This window comes from Clupea harengus, chromosome 13, assembly GCF_900700415.2.
Source record: "Clupea harengus chromosome 13, Ch_v2.0.2, whole genome shotgun sequence".
Lineage (NCBI taxonomy): Eukaryota > Metazoa > Chordata > Actinopteri > Clupeiformes > Clupeidae > Clupea > Clupea harengus.
Genome location: NC_045164.1, coordinates 14,045,806 through 14,064,759, shown reverse-complemented (window position 1 = coordinate 14,064,759; position 18,954 = coordinate 14,045,806). Strand labels below are relative to the sequence as shown.

Sequence of the window (18,954 nt, the reverse complement as noted above, 5' to 3'; positions counted from 1 at the left end):
GGATATAATATATTGTTCATTAACTATGGATGTTCTGGATTATAGTAAAATGTCATGAACCAACATGTTTCTCTGCAATACACTATATTCTAGACAGAGATGAATATCTAAATAATCTGTACTCTACTCTTCATTTCAATATGATAATTTTGAAAATCAGAACGAGATACGACCTGTTCAACCTTTGGCATTGGTTTATCAAAAATCCTTAGTTGAATAGGAAGGTATGCTCCACTATGATATTGCCAGCAATCATTCAAAATATGGCTATCATTTTATCATTAATATTTATAGAGATCAATAAATAATGTGCAGCAAGTTTGGTTTTGAATAAATAGGCTCATTTCACTCCCATGTTTTGTCATTATACTCTAAATAATGATTCTGTTACGCTTTGTCTGCTTGACTCTATTACAGCACCCAGCCTATGAACCCAGAGACTCCCCTCCCAAATGTTCCTTGTTTTGAACCCTTCAAGGTAGCTTTATCTGTGGAGAGGTGGCTGCAGGCCCCGAGTGGCTGCTGAGTCACGTACAGTAGGAGGCAGCCCTTATCTGAGATGAACCAGGACTTTCACAGGCGGTTGGTCTGAGTAACAAAAGAGGAACTCAAAGGACCCTGGAGAAACACTGGTAGAGGCTGGGCATGTTGATTCATCATGACAGTGTATAATGTTGCGCAGGGCAGACCTCACAACAAACAAATATACCTTGTGGGTATTCGAGGGACAGTGGGTCAAGAGCTGGTGTATAATAAGGAGTGGTTAAGAAGGCAGCCCTGCTCTGGTCCTTATCCAGAGGCCAGGCCGAGGGAATGCCAACCGTGGAGGCTCGGAGGCTCGGGGGGCAGAAGGGGGGCCGTGACTCAGCACTACGGTGTCTCCTGCAAATCATAACTAGCAGGGTGAACACGGGCTTCCCGGTCTCAGAGATACAGTATCAGAGAATCCAAATGACACAGAGGAACATCTCCAGGCTATTAGGCCTGGGCCTGTGATAGAGCATATTTAGTAGACCCATTGCTTTCCCGAATATTTTCCACAATTTTTCATCCAATATATATTATTTATACACTGTATATTTATTTTTCATTGTTCATAAACATGGTGTGTATTTTCCTGTACATATAATTGTGTTCCCTTATATGGTGGTACTATATACTTTGGGACCTATTTCAATAGATGAGGAAAAATGTAATTCAATTTTTCAAAGACAAGACAAAGGGTATTTTCTTAAAGTGTCTGCCATATACTCTCAAAATCAACAGATGAACTGAATTAATTGGACCCAAGCATTTCATCTGGAGCAGCGCAATGGATAATGGTGTAATTTAAAAGCACTGGTGGATTTGCCACATGTCAGTGTTCAGCAAACTAAACCTGAGAGGATCCTGAACAAAAGCTTCTGCCTCTGTCTTATTTCATGGATCTTTAAGCAGCATTCACAGCTCCCAATTTAGGAGGTTCAAGAACATGTAGGCCATAATTGGTTTAAATACCTAAATAAGTTTGAGGTGTTCAGGGTTGGTAATCATGTTAATAGTGAAATTTGCAGTTGGTGGGCTGAGAAATCTAACTTTCTTTGGGAATGAATTATGCGGCAGGATGTCAGAGTAAATTAAATTCCCCTTTGCACACTAAAGCATCAATTTCCTTATGCTAATTATCTACAGGAATGGATGTGTCACTAGAGGGAGTCAGGCATGCTTGACATTTACCCTCTTTATGGAGAAATGACGAGTAAAAATTAAGACGCTGAGGGGAAATTAATCTCTTGGCCAGGCAAGAGCGACACCGAGAGCCAGAAGCATTGTCAGCGAGGAAGCCATTATGTTTGTGACCCTAGTGTGAAAGCAAAGCCTGATGATGAGATGTAAACTACTGATGTGGAGAGAGGGATTATGCAGGAAAGAGGAAAGGGCACGAGAGAGATATAATCGCATGTGAATATATATTTTGCTCTGTTTGGGAATGCACATCAACCTGTGGCGAAGGGTATTTAAGCACAAGACAGTCAGTTTTAAAGGTATGAACCTATATCCAGTTGCAAATTGCTATGTGACTAGTTTCTCTGCCATTTTTGACAATTTCTTGAGATGTTGAGCAAATTTAGCTAACTCGAGATGGAGATCACCACTGCATAGGTGTCTGAATAATTTTTTTTTTTTGACTGAAAAAAAACAGCAGTTTCCATAATTGGAAGCTAATACACTACCATGGCATGTGTCACACCACTAACATGATGCCAAAGTAATTATTAAGTATTTTAAGATTAATTATTTACCCATGAAATTACACCGTATTAGATATTTTCTTTACAGTGTTTAGATGATGAATGAAAGCCAAATTGTGTCACAGCATAAAATACTACAGCCATGTTTAAAGGGCTAATCACCAAATTAACCCTTTCCACTGACCATAGTATACCTTTCAAACAGGGCACTAGGAAAGGCCCCTTGGAACAGAAGGCCAACAGACAGCAGATAGAAGCTCTTGGTAGGAACGAGTGGGGCCCCTCCCAGAGCAGAGCCAGGGCAGGAAAACAGCCGTAGCCTCCAAAAGGACGTTGGTTATCTGCTAACCACATCTCCATCACTGGGAGCTGAACAGACAGTGTTATTCCCACCAAGGCCAAGGTGTCAAGGTTACAGAGACCGCAGCTGAAAATGGTTTGAGCAAAACTCAGAAAAAAAAACGCAACAGGATGGATGGTAGGAAGACAACGGCACATACTCCAGCAGTTGCAATTCACAAGGGCATAGCATCAGAGCACCGTATGAAATATCTGAAAAACAATGATCAGTACTGATAAAACATGGAAAAAGTCTCTTTTAAAGCTCTCTAAGTCTGGTTTATTCTGACTATGCATTCAGACTAGCGTGTTTCTTTTTCTACTCATGCTAATGTAACACTAGTTCAATTCGTTTGGATTTGTTTTCAAAATGTATCAGTGCTGAGGTCAGAATATAGGAATAGATGGAAAATATGCTAATCTACTTGGAAAGGATGGTGGTCATCTCACCAAATGGCATCAGAACTTTGCAAACATTTCTTATCAAGAATATTCCAGTGTACTGAGGAGAAGGCTTGGGTCAGGGCATGGAGAGGAGTACGCCAACATAGAGCATGGCTGAGAGACGATGGCTGTTAGTGGACTTAATACAAAGAAAGAGGACAGAGGAACAAAGGGAAACTCATGTTCCTATCCTCCTCCTTAAAAGATAGCAGCATCTTTTATCAAACTATAGTTCCAGGTTGCAAACCAACCAGAGGTCCATGTTCTGAGATTGGGTTGAAGATGTGATTTTTGATGTGTGTACATAAAAATGTTGCAACATTAATAGGCATCTAGGCCTACTTAAATGCTGTTTCATGAATATACTGTATCATTTTTATTATATCTTTTCACAATAGACACACAAAAACTGCCCAATCTTCCCACAGCTTCATCTCATTTCTCAGAGGTTTTCCAAAACTAGAAAAGCAATGTTTTTGAGAACAACCACTGGTGGTGTTCATATAAAAACGCACTCAACAGAGAAATGTGTGGTGTAGCTTAAACTATATTGTGCTCTACCATTCAAAATTGGCAAGACAAAAAAAAATAGTTTTTAATTCACTCTAACTGTTCTCCAAACTCCAAACAAATGAAAACTTTTACACACTTGCACACATTCTCACACACACACAGAAGTTTGAGAAGACAATGATAGACTATGCTCACTCTCTCCATATTCACAGAACCACTCATCTAAATCAAGGGAAATTATGCTAACGAAGCATCTCATTATTCCGAATTCTCAGAGAATCAGTCACTGACATCACATCATTACAGATCTATTCACAAACACAGATTGGATTTCATGAAGAGAACCTTACATTTCCCCAAAAAAATTTCACATCTTTATTACTCTGTGTAGTGTGTCTTTTCTGTGTGTGTGTGTGTCTGTGTGTGTGTGTGTGTGTGTGTGTGTGTGTGTGTGTGTGTGTATGTGTGTGTGTGTGTCTGTGTGTGTGCGCACGCATGCTTTCTTTCTAAGTGGGGATGGGGAACACTGGAAGGCGTGGCTGGAGGAAAGGGTTCTGGGGGGGAGTGGTGGTCACCATCCTGGACAGCGGGCCGGTGTGGCCGAAGGCGGGGGGGCTCCAACGGCTGCTCCTGAAAAAGACACGGACCTGCATTCAACCTACGGTTGCACCACACATTACAATTACCATGTCTCTCTTGAAGAGCTAACTGCTGTTACATTGCTTTGCATAAGATTGATTTCTGATCATGAGATATTTAGATGGTATCACAAACTGGGAAAACATCTGAACAAACCAATCCATAATTTTGAGGTGATGGTTCAGCCATCCAAGACGACAAAATACACCAAAAATAATAACCTATATGTACAGGTGAATTAAATATAAAAATAATACATCTTCATTTAATATGATAAAAAATGAATAAAAATGACTATCCATCATGCATAGATAAATCTAAGGGTCTTGCCATTTTCCGTTATAAGTTTGAATATATGAGAGGCTAGTTTTGTCGTCGGAGGAAACAGATTTTCGAGGGCCATCTATTCCAGGGAAATGGAGGTGGTTGCTGTAAAACCACCATTACCACGACTAGGAACACTTCAGCTCTGGATGGGGCCACCTGGAGAGAACGGCTCCAAAAGCCGGTAAACCTGCTCTTTAGGGGCCCTGCTAGGAAACAGGTTTTACATCAAACCGTGGGGCAGCAGTCGGAGAGCCAGAGCCTCCTTGCCACAGGGTTGCTCTTCCTCCAATGCTTCTCTTCCTCTCCTTTTCAAAGTTAAACACACAATGCACTGACAATGTTGGGAGATAGGAGATAGTTGGGGCATTTATTTCATCCTTGCGGAAGCTGTTCTGTTAAATGTATTTACTTTTGAGGAGATGCCTGACCATAGCTGTGAAAAGGGAACTAAATCTGTCTGAACGGTTTTCATTATTCTGTGCTTTTGTTCAAATCTATGAATATTGCGTTCATATGCATTACCCCTTTTTATACCCATTCCCTACACGTGACATTAACCTCCATAATTCTGCATGCTGACCTTCTCTCACCCACAAACCACCAAACCCAAAATAAACACACATGTGGATCACTGAGGTGTGGTACATCTAGGCCAGGCCTAATAATTGGAAGCTCCGGCTCCTAACAGACGGGATACGCGTAAAAGAGAGGCAAAGAGACGGTCCTGCTTTTCAAACCAGATGGACCACTTTCTTCCCTGATCATGTGTGCGCACTTGAAGGTAAGGCATATGAACTTACACATGTGTTTAAGTATGTGCTGTGCATATGAACTTACACATGTGTTTAAGTATGTGCCGTGCATATGATCTTACACATGTGTTTAAGTATGTGCCGTGCATATGATCTTACACATGTGTTTAAGTATGTGCTGTGCATATGATCCTGACCCTGCTATTTTGGCTGGAAAGGGCCATCTTGGTGATACATTTGCACTTGTCTACACAATATAGTGAGGAACTAGAATTTCATGCTGTGACGGTGTGCTACATTACTGCCACCTGCTGACATAAAGTTGCCAACACAACAGCCTCACAGATGTGCACAAAATGTGACCATTCAGCTATAATACAGGGTGTCTCAAAAAACTAAAAAAACATTCATCCTACACAAAATCATCTGATATTATGAGTCAAAACAGAATCAATTCATTCCAAAGCCACTGTGTCCCTCTTTCATCCTGATCTCATCCTCAAGTCGTTCAGGGATGGAATGGACCAGCCTCTTATGAATGTAGCTGTGGACAGTCCTGAGTGGTCTGAGACTGAGAGGAGGCCATGGTGTGGGCACAAACACTGCACATGTGGAGATGCTCTCCCACTTCTCTTGGCTCAGAGTGACATGCTTTTTTTTTTTTTTTGTAAAGTCCAATCTCTTGTCTCTTCCTAAAATAAAGGTTATCAAAGCTTTCTTTCTATAAGCTCAGTTCAGAGTGACATGCTTTTTTTTGCAATAAAATATGCAATATAAGCTTAGAATCTCAGTTTCTTGGTTAGATAATAATGGACAGTGTCCTCAGAAACATTTTCTCTTAGATTGTTTAAACTTGATTTAGTCAGCAGCAGGACTGGTGCCCTCTGGGATGGCCTTGCAGATCTGGGACTCTGAAAGGGTAGCTATTCCAGATTTGATCTTGTCCCTGCTGATACTACTGACCTATACTCTGGTCAAGGTGTACATTTATAGACTGGGGCCAGACAGATGATATAGATAAACAACCAACCAACAGCAGGTTGATCAGGTGTGACCCATTTGTGAGACTGTCACACAGACACGTTGACCACCAGGGAGAATGCATCCTGAAACTATTAACACTATACAGTATATAACACAATTCATCAATGTTCATGAAAAGTCCACCAAAATTGAAATTGATCTGTAATACAATATGATTGGCCAGTGCACTTAGATCTCCATACTTCTATAATAATACATACTCCTGGTACATAATTGACAAACTAAATTGTATTTTATCACTGCAGATAAACATATATGGTGACACTGGTGGCAAAAACAACTCAACACTGCAGATTTGTGGCTGATAACCTGCCAGTGAACTCTCAACATGATTCAAATGTATCGGTGAGAACAGAACACCCTAATGGTATTCTGCAGCCACAGCAGCATCGCATATTAGCCAATTTCATAGTCTAACACATTTTAATTACTGAGACAAACAATTGTCATGGTGCAGAATATCTTCAACGTGTCACATTTCTGGAGCTGTGCCATGAGATGCCGTGACCAAACCTGGAACAACGGCTCTGAACCGGCTCTCTTACAGTTGGCCCCCTGCATTTTGGCATCCTTTTAGACCAGATCAATGGCAGCCCTCAGGCAAACCATCAGCCATGCAGTGGCTTAGTGGTGATGGCAGTGGGTGAGTGTGGGGAACTTACCCCAGGGCAGGAGCAGTGCAGGGGACAGCAGGCAGGCAGCAGCTGGATGGGCAGGCCGTGTCGTAATGGCCTTTACCAGTGTAGCCTCGGCTGGTAGGACGACTTACAAACACAAAACAGGACTTTGGTAAATGTACCACATAAAATAAAGACATTATGTACATATGTTAAAAGACGTTAAAAATGTCATGATGTGGGGGGCACTGTGGCGCAAGCCAATAAGCCCCCCATTTACGGGCTACAATGCCCGCGGGGATACACCGTCCTATCCAAATAAAGTCTAAAAAGCCCATAAATAAATCTTTAAAAAAAATAAATGTCATGACGTGCTTGGTGTCGCTATTAAAGTTAATGGGTCCTGTGTGTTTGTGTATCGTCTCTTTATCAATCTTTCCATTCATCAGTCAATACATCTGTCCTTTCATTTGCATTCTATTTCATACTCAACAGTGTGTACTCACTGTGCAGTGGGGGTGTATGGAGGCATACTCAACAGTGTGTACTCACTGTGCAGTGGGGGTGTATGGAGGCATACTCAACAGTGTGTACTCACTGTGCAGTGGGGGTGTATGGAGGCATACTCAACAGTGTGTACTCACTGTGCAGTGGGGGTGTATGGAGGCATACTCAACAGTGTGTACTCACTATGCAGTGGGGGTGTATGGAGGAATAATTTTACGCAGCATGGTAAGAGGGGTGAAGTCCTCCCCAACAATGTCTATGTTGTCCATGTTCTCTGATCCAACTGAGCCACTATAAAAGGAGATATTATGCATCCGCACACACACACACACACACACACACACACACACACACACACACACACACACACACACACACACACACACACAGAGAGAGAGAGATATATCTTGTAATCAGATGCCTTGTCACACTGCACGACTGTCATGTGGAGGGATATACCATCCAACTACAATTGCCAATATGTCAGAAATTCATTGCAATATCAGACACACTTGCTTTGACATCATACATACCAAATTTGTTGGTAGCAAAAGCATTTCAAAATTGACACTTTACCATGAGTCATCCAAGGGTTTTGATTACAAAAATATTACAGATTTGTTCCCAGGCTCTGTGGGGCTGCAGTGGTGAATAGTAATGTTCAAACAGGTGTGTGAATCATTGTTGCAGTACCACTAGGTGGCTCTGTTAACACATTTGTGAAAGCTTGCACTTTTTTTCTATGGCATCTTTGCAAAGTCTGTGTGTCAACTACAACTATGTACCACATACTTCAACAATAGAGTTTTTGCTTACTAGTGAGAAGGAGATAGCCATATAGTATGTGGCACACACATTAAGAGACAGCCAGTGACAGAGCAAGTGTTCCACATAAACTAATATCTACTCAATGTAACAGGAAGCATTTAATGGATTCTGATCAACCAGAGTGTTTAGATTCTAACAAGAGAGCACTTCAGGAAATCACAGAAAGATTTCTAGCCTATTGCTTTGTGACTGGCCTTGGGCACGGTCCAAGCTAATGCTTGACCTCTGCTGCTACAGTGGTACCAGTGTGATTATTGCCATAGTGCGGCACAAACAATGTTGGTTGGTTGCCAGGACTTCCAATATGGTTTCTCAAAACACAAAAACTCACGCCTCCTCTAAAAACACACACCTATGTCCTTCAACAGCAGTGTGTGTCCTTCTTTAAACTCCCCAAACACTCCCCAGCACAGAGTTAGAATTCAGGAAGAATCAATATGTTGTCAAATTTCTCCTTAATGACAGAATATAGCCTTTTTCTTGGTTTGGCTCAAGGCCACAGAGAAAGACCTCCAATTTCACTGTGCCAATTATATAGACCTGACAGCAATTCTACAGCATTGGTCAATATTAAATAAAGCCATAGGTTTGCCACAACATTCAAATACCACATGTGCAAATGTGGATTCAATAAGGTCACCCCCACCAAGGCAAGCCGACAAAATCCTATAGTTAGCCCTAACCATCATATGTGCATGTGGGACACGTGGCTCCCTATAGAGACCATGAGCTTGTCCACAGTAATCCCACAGAGGCCCACTGTGTTTACCCAGGCAGGGCCCTCAGCATTGGGGCTCCCAAGGCCACTGGGTGTGGGCCCACTGTGGCCTCCATGGGACTTTATTATATCTACTCGTCATTATTACTATTACTAATCCAAGTTAATCTTCTTCTCTAGTTGTACAATACTATTTCATTTTCTATTTTTCAAGTGGATGAAAAAAGCACCATTTGATCCACCAAAAATACATCAACTTGTGTGCAGATAACCAAAACATGGTAGCACTGAACCATAAAGATGAGGATTTGAATCCTGCATATGCAAACATGGCTGTTGTTTTAGTGTTTGTGGTCAGCTGTGAGTCTATGACATGGCTTGCATGTGTGGTACGTTCTGTTGCATGTGTCTAGTGGGTTGGCTCCATCTGGGTATGATGACTGAACACATTCATTCTCCATTAAGCATGAGGGGGAGCACCGCCCTCGAAAGCCTTCATCGCATCCTCAGTGTCAACGGGGAGAAAATGTAATCTAAATAATTTTAATCTGGTTAGATTTTTTTCACAATTTGTGGCAAAATTGATTGTAAAGAGCAACCGCTAAAGTAAATTGTAAAAAATACAGTCGCTCTTGTGCTTTGAAGGCTTCAGCTGCTCTCTCCGCTCCAGTTGTGTCGTAGCTCAGGGAGGAGGCTTCAAACTGGGCTGAAAACATAGCTGCAGGCACAATATTTGATGACTGAGCCTGATCGTTTATTTTTGAAGGGGCCAGTGATTTTCATCATATTAAATTTGAACAATTATTGATCAATCTCGGAATGAATCAATTTTATCAATCTTAGATTCAATGTAGTGTTGTTGGTGGTCGTGTGTCAGCAACTGCACTTATTGTGCATCTATGAGTTAAAGTTCTGTTTTATTTCTATGAGGCAGACATAATCTATCAGAAACATCATCTGCCAAGGCCTTCTCTGGGTTTGTCTGATATAACATGACAGCAAAGCCAACTAGCAACCTTAAAACAGGGTAAGAGAGCTAACCTCTTTCACTTCTACTACTTCTGTTCGCCAAAACCATGTTTTGCTGATGCTGACAAATAAACATTTATCTAGTCTCGATGTGCCGTTGGTTTAGTATATCTAATAGTAACAGTAAATAGTAAATCTAGCAACAGTAAATCATGCATTTATGTGGTCCTATATTATCTCAACATTATGCAACATTATGCAACAGTATGCACAGTATGCTTTTAAATGCTATAATGGTACATTTTTGTCACTGGGGTGATGTACACCCTAATGTTTTTTTCCATGCCACAAACATTTTTAATATAATAGTTTGTCAATGAAGTTTACAGCTAAAATGTTTGGTGTAGTTACACTTTAAGTAGATTGATGATTTGAAAAGTTATCTACTTTGTCTCTTTCTTCCCCTCCTAGTCTAGACTATATTCACTGTGGGAGGCTGCTGTAGTCTCTCCACTTGACCTACTTGCAAAAAACCCTGGACCTACACCTACCCACCCCCACCACACTGTCATGCACTTATTCTATCCCATACTCTGTGCTAGCTTTACCTGCAATGTAAATAATCGCCACCATCCACACAGTATCCTGTTCCATTACTCTACTTACCCTTGTAATAGTACCCTAGGAGCAGACTGTATGCCCACTAAGCTGTTCTATGATACTTGAATGCTCTCTACCCACCTAATCCACTATTTGTTTTTATACATAATGTATAACCATGTTATGTTTGAATAGATTGTGTATGCTAGCATGCTCATCCTGATACGTGTATGAATTAATCTGCCATGTTTCTGATTGTCTCTCCTCCCCTTCTGCCCCCCCCCCCCCATAATAAAATAGGTGAAGGTGAAAAGAGAAAGTGAAAGTGTTCACCTATATGTATAATCTGATAGATTGGTCCAACTCACTCACCAGTACAAAGGGATCTGGCCAGACTTTGGACACGGGCTGGTACTGTTGAACAAAATAATACAAATGTGAGTTGGCAAAGTCATTTTAAAAGACCTACAAAATCTTCCACTGATCATTTCTTTGTGTAGGACCGTCTCATTATCATCATTATTATCAGTATGGCAGATTTGTACTTTTCTAGATACAATCAGAAAAGTTATAGCAGAAAAAAACGTACAATGTGATTGGCTTCCTCACTTCATTTCTTGATCGGAGTTGATATCTGTTCCAATGGGGGCCAACAGCCTCGACAGAAATGTACAGGAAAATAAATCTTCATCAAATCTAATCACGGACTTGAATCTACAGCATGATAATTAAACACCATATGGAGGGGCTCACCTGCCATAGTTCAGGCCTGGTGTGGTATCTTCTCAGAGTCCAACGCTGGTCCACAGGGTCTGCTGTTTTCTCCAGGGTGGTTGCTGGGGGTTTCAGGCGCGGGGGTAACTTTGTATCCCAAGCAACATCCTCATAGCCTCTGCCACACATCATAACACCACAATCAGGTCAGTCAGCCATGACAAAAGTGACTTACCGTATGTACAGTTCCCAGTGGAGAGCTGTTCCACTGAAAGGCCTCAACTACGTGCCATGAACACTGCACCTGACCTTTGGGCCATTGATGTGTAGATGCGGTGCCGAGCTGCCTCATCCCCAGACTGTGGTGAGATGATGGAGTACATCTTCTATAGTGTATAAAGATCAAAGAACATTACATCTGTCAGATATCTTCAACCCCTATGTATGATGGCACACTGATCTAGTGCACTTGAAAAAAAATGTGACGAGATCTGTAGATCACACACATATAGCCTAATACAACTTTGACATGCACACAGGGGAAATAAGTTATGTGCTATATGCCTACCGAATTCGATTCATCCTTTCCCAGAAAGAAACTAAAGGATTTCAATGAGCATGGAATATTTGGAGCAGCAGGTTTCACTCTTTCTGCGCTCGTCCAACCTTTGTGATGACAATAGATATACAGTCACAACATGGCTGATCTCAAAGGCCTCAAAACTGCTTACAACGTACCCACACTTCAGAATACTCGATAACATAAACTAATATTGCACATCTAAACGCAATTACCTCCCAAGCCCGCTCGAACTGCTGCGTCAGAAAGGGTTCTGGAATTCCATGAGCGGTGTTCAGCAGAGTCACACTGCACAGAGGCTGGCCTGTGTGGTGGCGTCTGCGGTCTGTCTCTGGAGCCAGTTGGAACCCACAAGTCAGACGGAGTGTGGGCTCTGTCTATAAACTTGCGCCTTCTTTTGTTTCCAAGATCCACCTCAGCGCCTGCACTCAGCTGTCCTGAGCATGGGTCGATTAGTAACACCTCGTCTCGTGATGGTGCCAAGGCTGCGTTCGCCGCCGGTGGCTGGGCTAGCGGATTGAATTTCGTGAAATCATGGAAAGCTTTTTCTTTTAGGCTTTCGAATTCGTACCTTCCTTCGGGACCCCTCTCGGGCGGCAGATTGATTTGTTTGTGTAACCACCTGTCCAAGCCAATTTGGCTCTGATTGGGTCTCATAATGACTGCAATTCTGTGGGGTTCCATAGAGGCCGACATTTTTTAAGACAAAAGGGCACAGTAGTCAGTGCCAAAAATAACCTTTACAAAGTTAGCTAATTGCCGTCTTACATGCCTCAGCCTTGTCTGATCCTCTACTAGAGTGTGACTAGATTGCAACTGACATGGTGTATGCTGAGAGCGCTGTTCAGCGTTTCCTGTTGCCTAGAGACAGTGACAGTGGCTTGACTCCTATGTCATTGATGACAGAGTCACAGTAGGGGGCTCAAATTACTCTGCTGTCAAGTTAATGGGCCTACTTTAACTTGATCGGTCCAACCAGTGAATAATACTCAGAACGCAAGTACTTTAGAGGAAACACTAACAGAGAACCTACAATTAATAACATTTATTTTACAAGATGATAACCTTTCTTGTAAAATGCAGTGTCTTTTGAAGTATTATGGTTACAAGCTGAACAACAGCGAGTTCAAAGCACTAGATGGCAATATTTCACATAAAACCTTTTAGTACTAATGGGAGGGGGAAATTATCCAAGACCCGTGTGGGCATGACATTTATTTTGTAAATTAAATATCCCCCCTCCCCTGGCACAGCTTGAGAATATATGGACAGGAATGTTAATTTTTAGACACATTTACTAGATTTCAGAAAATTATAAGTACTTGAATTTTCTGGATTGCTTAGGCAAGGATGTTGGAGGATGATATATATTTTTACATTTTGTTCTGTCATTGGTTTACAGGTGTTTTAAAGTGGTTACTTTAAAAGCTGAATTGTCAACATTACAATATTTCTATGGAAGATGACTTGATCTTATTAATCACTTCAACATAATGCTGTATGTTTACTCACTGAAGTAAAAAATACATCACATGCATTCTGCTTCAGTAGCCATATCAGTTAATGCTCGGTTTGTTAAGGCTGTAATTTTAATGTAAATGTTATTTATAAACAAACAAATAAATAAATTGGCCTACTCGCTTGTCTCCGTGCTGCTGAGTTTATGCCTCACAGAGGGATGACATGATGATGATAAGTGTTGATGGCTGGTTTTATAGCCAGGCTGTCATTAACATAAACATCTAATAAACAAGCACAGAGCAGTCAGAAGAGAAAATATTGGGTTAAAAATAACCCAATTAGGGTCATTTTGACAAGATTTCGCTGTAAGTATTTCAGCTCTTCAAATGAATTCTGCCACAACACAGGGCTTATACTATGAAGGGGAAAATATCGTAAACTAAAGGAATGAAAACAAACAAGAATGCACATTAAAAGAGCAAAAAGAGATAAGAGTTGAGGATTAAATCATTTACACACAAAGAAAGCCCTTGTTTGCTCTGTTGTACTTGTTCATTCACTTTTGAATGGATCAACCTAATCTAGTGCAGTTCTGCACAAAACCAACCATAGGCTTTTGTTGATTTAATGTTTTGTGTGCACATAAAGACCTGGAAAACCTCAGGCATTATGTCAACAATATGTTGATTATAACACTTTTCTGTATTTTCTCTACAAATAATTCACTGAATGTGTCACTGATGTACATTGCTGAGTGCTTGAATTTTGTATTCATGACAATATGTTAAATGACAAAACTGTGTTTTGGTGAGAGTGTGATAAGTCCCTTTCTTTGTAAACATTCAGATGTGAAACCGCTGTACTGCCTGAGGCCATGAGCATTTAGTAAAATGACTAATAGATTCAATAAGAAGCATTCCAAGGACTTTTGTCTCAGCTGATAAAAGCAGCATTAAAAAAGCATAAAAACAGATTGTCAGTGAAGAGTGATACATTTACTGTATACTGATCCCTTTTGTGTGGGGCCATAATCTGTGCAGTGACTGAGCTATAACATAAAGGGATAGACTATCTATGGATTTGCATTTAATGATCATGTCTGAATGTATTGATATGACTTGCCTATGGGTATTCTGGCATTAGAATTATGCATGTAAATGTACAGCTATTTCCTCCCCAGGCCGATAGGAACATATTTAATGTATCTGCTCATTTCATTTTTCAGGAAAAATTGTATCATTCTAGCCTTCTTGACAATTAATTCCCAATCCATAATTAATCTGTTTTCCCCTCTTTTGTGCTTCTGCTTCAGTCAGTGGGAGTGTGCCTCTAACGAATTACAACATTCTCCCTGCCCCAAGAAGAGAGTATTTTTGGCGTGGACATGGGTATTTTTAGTGTGAGAAATCATTTCAGCATGGAGCGAGCCACATTGCTGAAATTTTCCGTTATTAGTCAGCTTGTCTGCCATTTCCTTTCTCCACAGTGGCTGAAATTATTTAAATCTCACATCTATCCCATGGTGCTTGTCCATACACTACCACAGCAGAACAGCTAATTTGAGCAGGCATCATTCAGCTGGAAAAAAAACATGCATCCGTATTTCAGAGGGCAATTGGAGCTGTTGGAGTGCAAAGCTGGCAAAGGCTGAGGCATGATTTTGCTCCTGCTGTCTGAGGACCTGTGCACTGCTTTCCCTCTCAGCTGCAAATGATTTCTGTTCTATCCTGTTAATTAGACAACTGACTGGGGATTGATGATGCCCCTACATGACTCTTAAGATGGGGCAAAATGAAGAATGCAGGAGTTAGAATAAAGGAAAAGGGGCAGGATGAGAGATCTGGCTCAACCAAACACCTTTCTTCACAGATCAAATTGAGGAGGTGCATATCTGTATGCGTTTGTGTCTGCGCATCCATATTAGGTTGCAATTCTTTTATCTCCGGATGGCAGATGCCTGTCCATGTCTTGTGAATGCTGGATGAGCTTTGAAACAGACTCAGACTAAGAATGTCTGGCAGTTCCATCATCACCATCTCACACCATGCATATTGAAAACCATCCTGAATGTGGGCCACACAGAGGCAATATCCTCTTTGGAGGAGCAGACAGACTTTATGGAGCATGTATATTCAGATGAGTGCAAATCTCAATTTCAGATGCAGATCAAACTCAAACAATATCATGTATATATATGAAGTCTTTCCTCCATTCTTCAAACAGAGGCAGGTATGAGTCCTGGAGAGTACACTTGTTAGAGATGCATACCCATTGCGCTTCTCTGATGTGTGTTTAAACTGAAAACACTGTCACTGGGTCTTCCCTTTAGAATGGCGTGCATCGGTGCCTTCCCCATAAATCTGTGCCAAGATGTCAATAGTGTTTGCTCTAATGGGCCAAATGAGAATTCATGTGTTAAGCAAACGTATGAGGATATGTGGCCTTATTTATAGAACTCAAAGCTCTGGGTTATAGCTGCTGGGTCGTGGCCTTTTCGGGTCCTGTGAGTTCCAGCTGATGACTGTTCAAGCATTAAGGAGTGGGATGCAGAGAGCAGAGATGCCTCCTGCTGCCGCATGCCTTCGCTTTGCCGCTCGGTAATGTCCAAACAGAAGTATTGAAGTATCTGAAATTCCCATAAGCACGACGGGGAAAATCTTGTCCTGTGTGTCTGGCCAAAGGCGAGCCTTTAGTGCAGCTACTGCCTTGCTCTCGGTTGTTTCTGCTCTGTGCCTGTCACAGTCAATTAGCTCGATGGAGTAATGAATGTGCTGCTTTACATTTTTCATTAGGGGCCACAGATAGGGGGAATATCTGTGAGCTGTCAGCTCCCTAATGTGAATCATCATTTTAGTGCTGTGTTCCTGCAAAATCCAGAAAGATGGCTGCGTAGCTACTGAAAATCCCCAGGTAGATATGGTGAATACATACAGGCAAAATGAAGTCCAAAGGTCATTCCAGGCCAGTGCCAAATGCAGGGTACACACACACACACACACACACACACACACACAGACACACAGACACAGAGACACACACACACACATGCACGCATGCACGCATGCACGCATGCACACACACACACACACACACACACACACACACACACACACACACACAGACACACACACACACACACACACACACACACACATACGCACGCATGTACGCATGCACACACACACACACACACACACACACACACACACACACACACACACACACACTGATAGGTGAAAATTCACCCTAGTTACCTCAGGACTCCGGAGCTGCATATAAGTATATTTATTAGACAAACAACAAGAACAATTGCAATGGGGCTCACTCCCAGCACAAGGCTGAAAGTGAAGCAATGATAAACACATCGCACAAAGTTTATATAGACAGAAGTTTAGCGTTCAGCAGAGAAAACCACGTGGTAGATTTCTGACGTCCGAGGCAAAGATGGAAGTTTTGCACAAGGTCGGAAGAAGCACAGTTCGTCCCTTCTTATCATTTCTGGTCTAAACATGCTCTTGTACATATGCAGACTAAGTGACACCTAATATTCTAAGTTACACACATACACAGAAAAGCCATGTTCCTGCTTTCATAATTACATGATTCATACAAGGAATATATTAATACAAGGCACTTGATTATTATATTCTTAAGTCATTAACCGTGTTTGGAAATGATCTCCATCACACACACACACACACACACACACACACACACACACACACACACACACACACACACACACACACAATGCATCAAATGAAACAGTTTGGAAGTCTATCCGTCAATTAGTCCCGCTTGCTTAAACTGCACTGTGTGTTTTGCTTAAAAAATGCTCAAGTGTCCTTGTGGGACAAAGCCACCACCAGCAGTTATATTTCTGTAATTTCAACCAAATCGTCCCCCTACAAACCGCCAAGGCTTTTATAACATAAACAATAGTAATCTTATCCGGGACACCATATGGGACCTGCATTCAATGAGTTTTAATGCTCGTTCCCGTCATGATACAGCATTTGGCCATAAGCAGGCCCGCCATGTGTCTTGCAGGGGCCCGGGGATCAGATCCAAGGCTCACCTCATGAGGTTAAATTAGAACAAAGCCTATTGGCACAAATTATTTTCAGCTATATCCCCGTTGAATTTCAAAAGGTTCAGAATTTGAAAGCTGAAGATTATTTAGGTTGAACTGTGAGACATGAGCAATTTTGTGTGCCTCATGAATAGCCCCGCAACTGCGTGAATAAAATGTCAATTTTCAAACAATTTCCAAGCATATGTACATGACCCTTTGGGTATCAATTATTCCTTAGCCGCACTTCTGTGGAAGGAGTGTGTGTGTGTTTCCTCACAGGACAGATCTTCTGTGGAAGGATGAGTGTGTGTGTGTTTCCTCACAGGACAGATCAAGCTCGTAGAAGGATGAGTGTGTGTGTGTTTCCTCACAGGACAGATCTTCTGTGGAAGGATGAGTGTGTGTGTGTTTCCTCACAGGACAGATCTTCTGTGGAAGGATGAGTGTGTGTGTGTTTCCTCACAAGACAGATCAAGCTCGTAGAAGGATGAGTGTGTGTGTGTTTCCTCACAGGACAGATCAAGCTCGTAGAAGGATGAGTGTTTGTGTGTTTCCTCACAGGACAGATCAAGCTCGTAGGAATATGCTCTCATTGCTGTGGTATTTTTAGAGTTGTCTTTGCCAGAGGTGGCGACGAAAAGAGAGACTGCATTTTGCTGTCTGCTCTCTCTCTCTCCCTCTGTCTCCTTTACAAACACTCTTTCCCTCTGTGTCTTTCCTTACTCTATCCTTTTTAGCTCCCTGGTTGCCTTTTTCTTCTCTCCTTGTCTGTCATCCTCTCTCTTCACCCCTCCGCCTGTCTTACTAGTACACCCTCTTTCTCTTTCCCGTCTCATGTCTCGGCCTGAGCCATAATACAGCAACAGTTTCAATTAAGGACTAAGAAGCCACATTAGGCAAGAACCACTGAGGGTAATGGACTTTTGCTGTTGCCTGGAGAAATGAGCCTGTCCCTAGGGTCCTGCACGTTTCCATTATTAAACCACTACACAATTGTTGAGCCAAGCTGTTTCCGCACCGCATGCTTGGATTGGAATTACCTGTGCAGGGGTGAGTCAGTCAAAGGAGGGAACGCTGAGTGAGCACCACACCCCTTAGCTCTGTGTTTGCAGTCAGCTCGCTGTACGAAAGGCCTTCTTTCGAATCAATCAGGCCTCATTTATCTCTGTGACGCAACGCCACAGTGCCTGCGCCTCGTGAGCACCAGAGGGTAGGAGGTCCAGCAGTTGTCCAGTCTGAGAGGGTTACTTAGCAGACGAGTGAAGTCCTACAAACGAAGCTCTGGAAGTCCCAGCGAGAGATGTTTAGAGTGATTTTCATTTTCAGCTAGTTGCATCACATGCGGCTGCTTTGCTGTGAGCCCAGAGGAGAGGTGTGCTATGAGAGAGAGAGTGCACGCATGTGAACGAAGAGTGACTTGCAATTGATCTGATTTTTAAATATGCCGTCGAGCCAAAGCTGAGCCAGCGGGTTGCTTTATGTTAACATAGCCCTGTGTTCAGACAGCTTGACATCTAGTTATGCAGACATTTGTACCAAACAATGCTCTCCTCGGCTGAACTTTGACAACATTGTTTTGTATTCAGGTCACACTGG

The 18,954-nt window shown here is 41.9% G+C and overlaps 1 protein-coding gene across 1 annotated transcript; it reads right to left on the bottom strand.

The window, feature by feature from the left end:
• Positions 1 to 3,404: 3,404 nt before the first annotated feature.
• Positions 3,405 to 12,651, bottom strand: spata48 (spermatogenesis associated 48). The gene is made up of 9 exons (XM_031579348.2): positions 12,038 to 12,651; positions 11,811 to 11,908; positions 11,552 to 11,628; positions 11,282 to 11,420; positions 11,118 to 11,185; positions 10,901 to 10,942; positions 7,597 to 7,704; positions 6,952 to 7,053; positions 3,405 to 4,157 (listed from the first exon to the last, which is right to left on the bottom strand). The coding sequence occupies exons 1-9, from the start codon at positions 12,516 to 12,518 to the stop codon at positions 4,034 to 4,036; spliced, it is 1,239 nt and encodes a 412-aa protein (XP_031435208.2). The 5' UTR covers positions 12,519 to 12,651; the 3' UTR covers positions 3,405 to 4,033.
• Between the last annotated feature and the right edge of the window lie 6,303 nt (positions 12,652 to 18,954).

Bases quoted from the DNA above. Each gene is read 5' to 3' on its own strand.
- spata48 (XM_031579348.2), bottom strand. From the start codon at position 12,518: ATGTCGGCCTCTATGGAACCCCACAGAATTGCAGTCATTATGAGACCC. The intron at 11,629-11,810 runs GTAGGCATATAG...TATACACTATAG, and splicing joins GAAAGGATGAATCGAATTCG to AAGATGTACTCCATCATCTC. The intron at 7,054-7,596 runs GTGAGTACACAC...TGTGTTTGTAAG, and splicing joins CCATACACCCCCACTGCATA to TCGTCCTACCAGCCGAGGCT.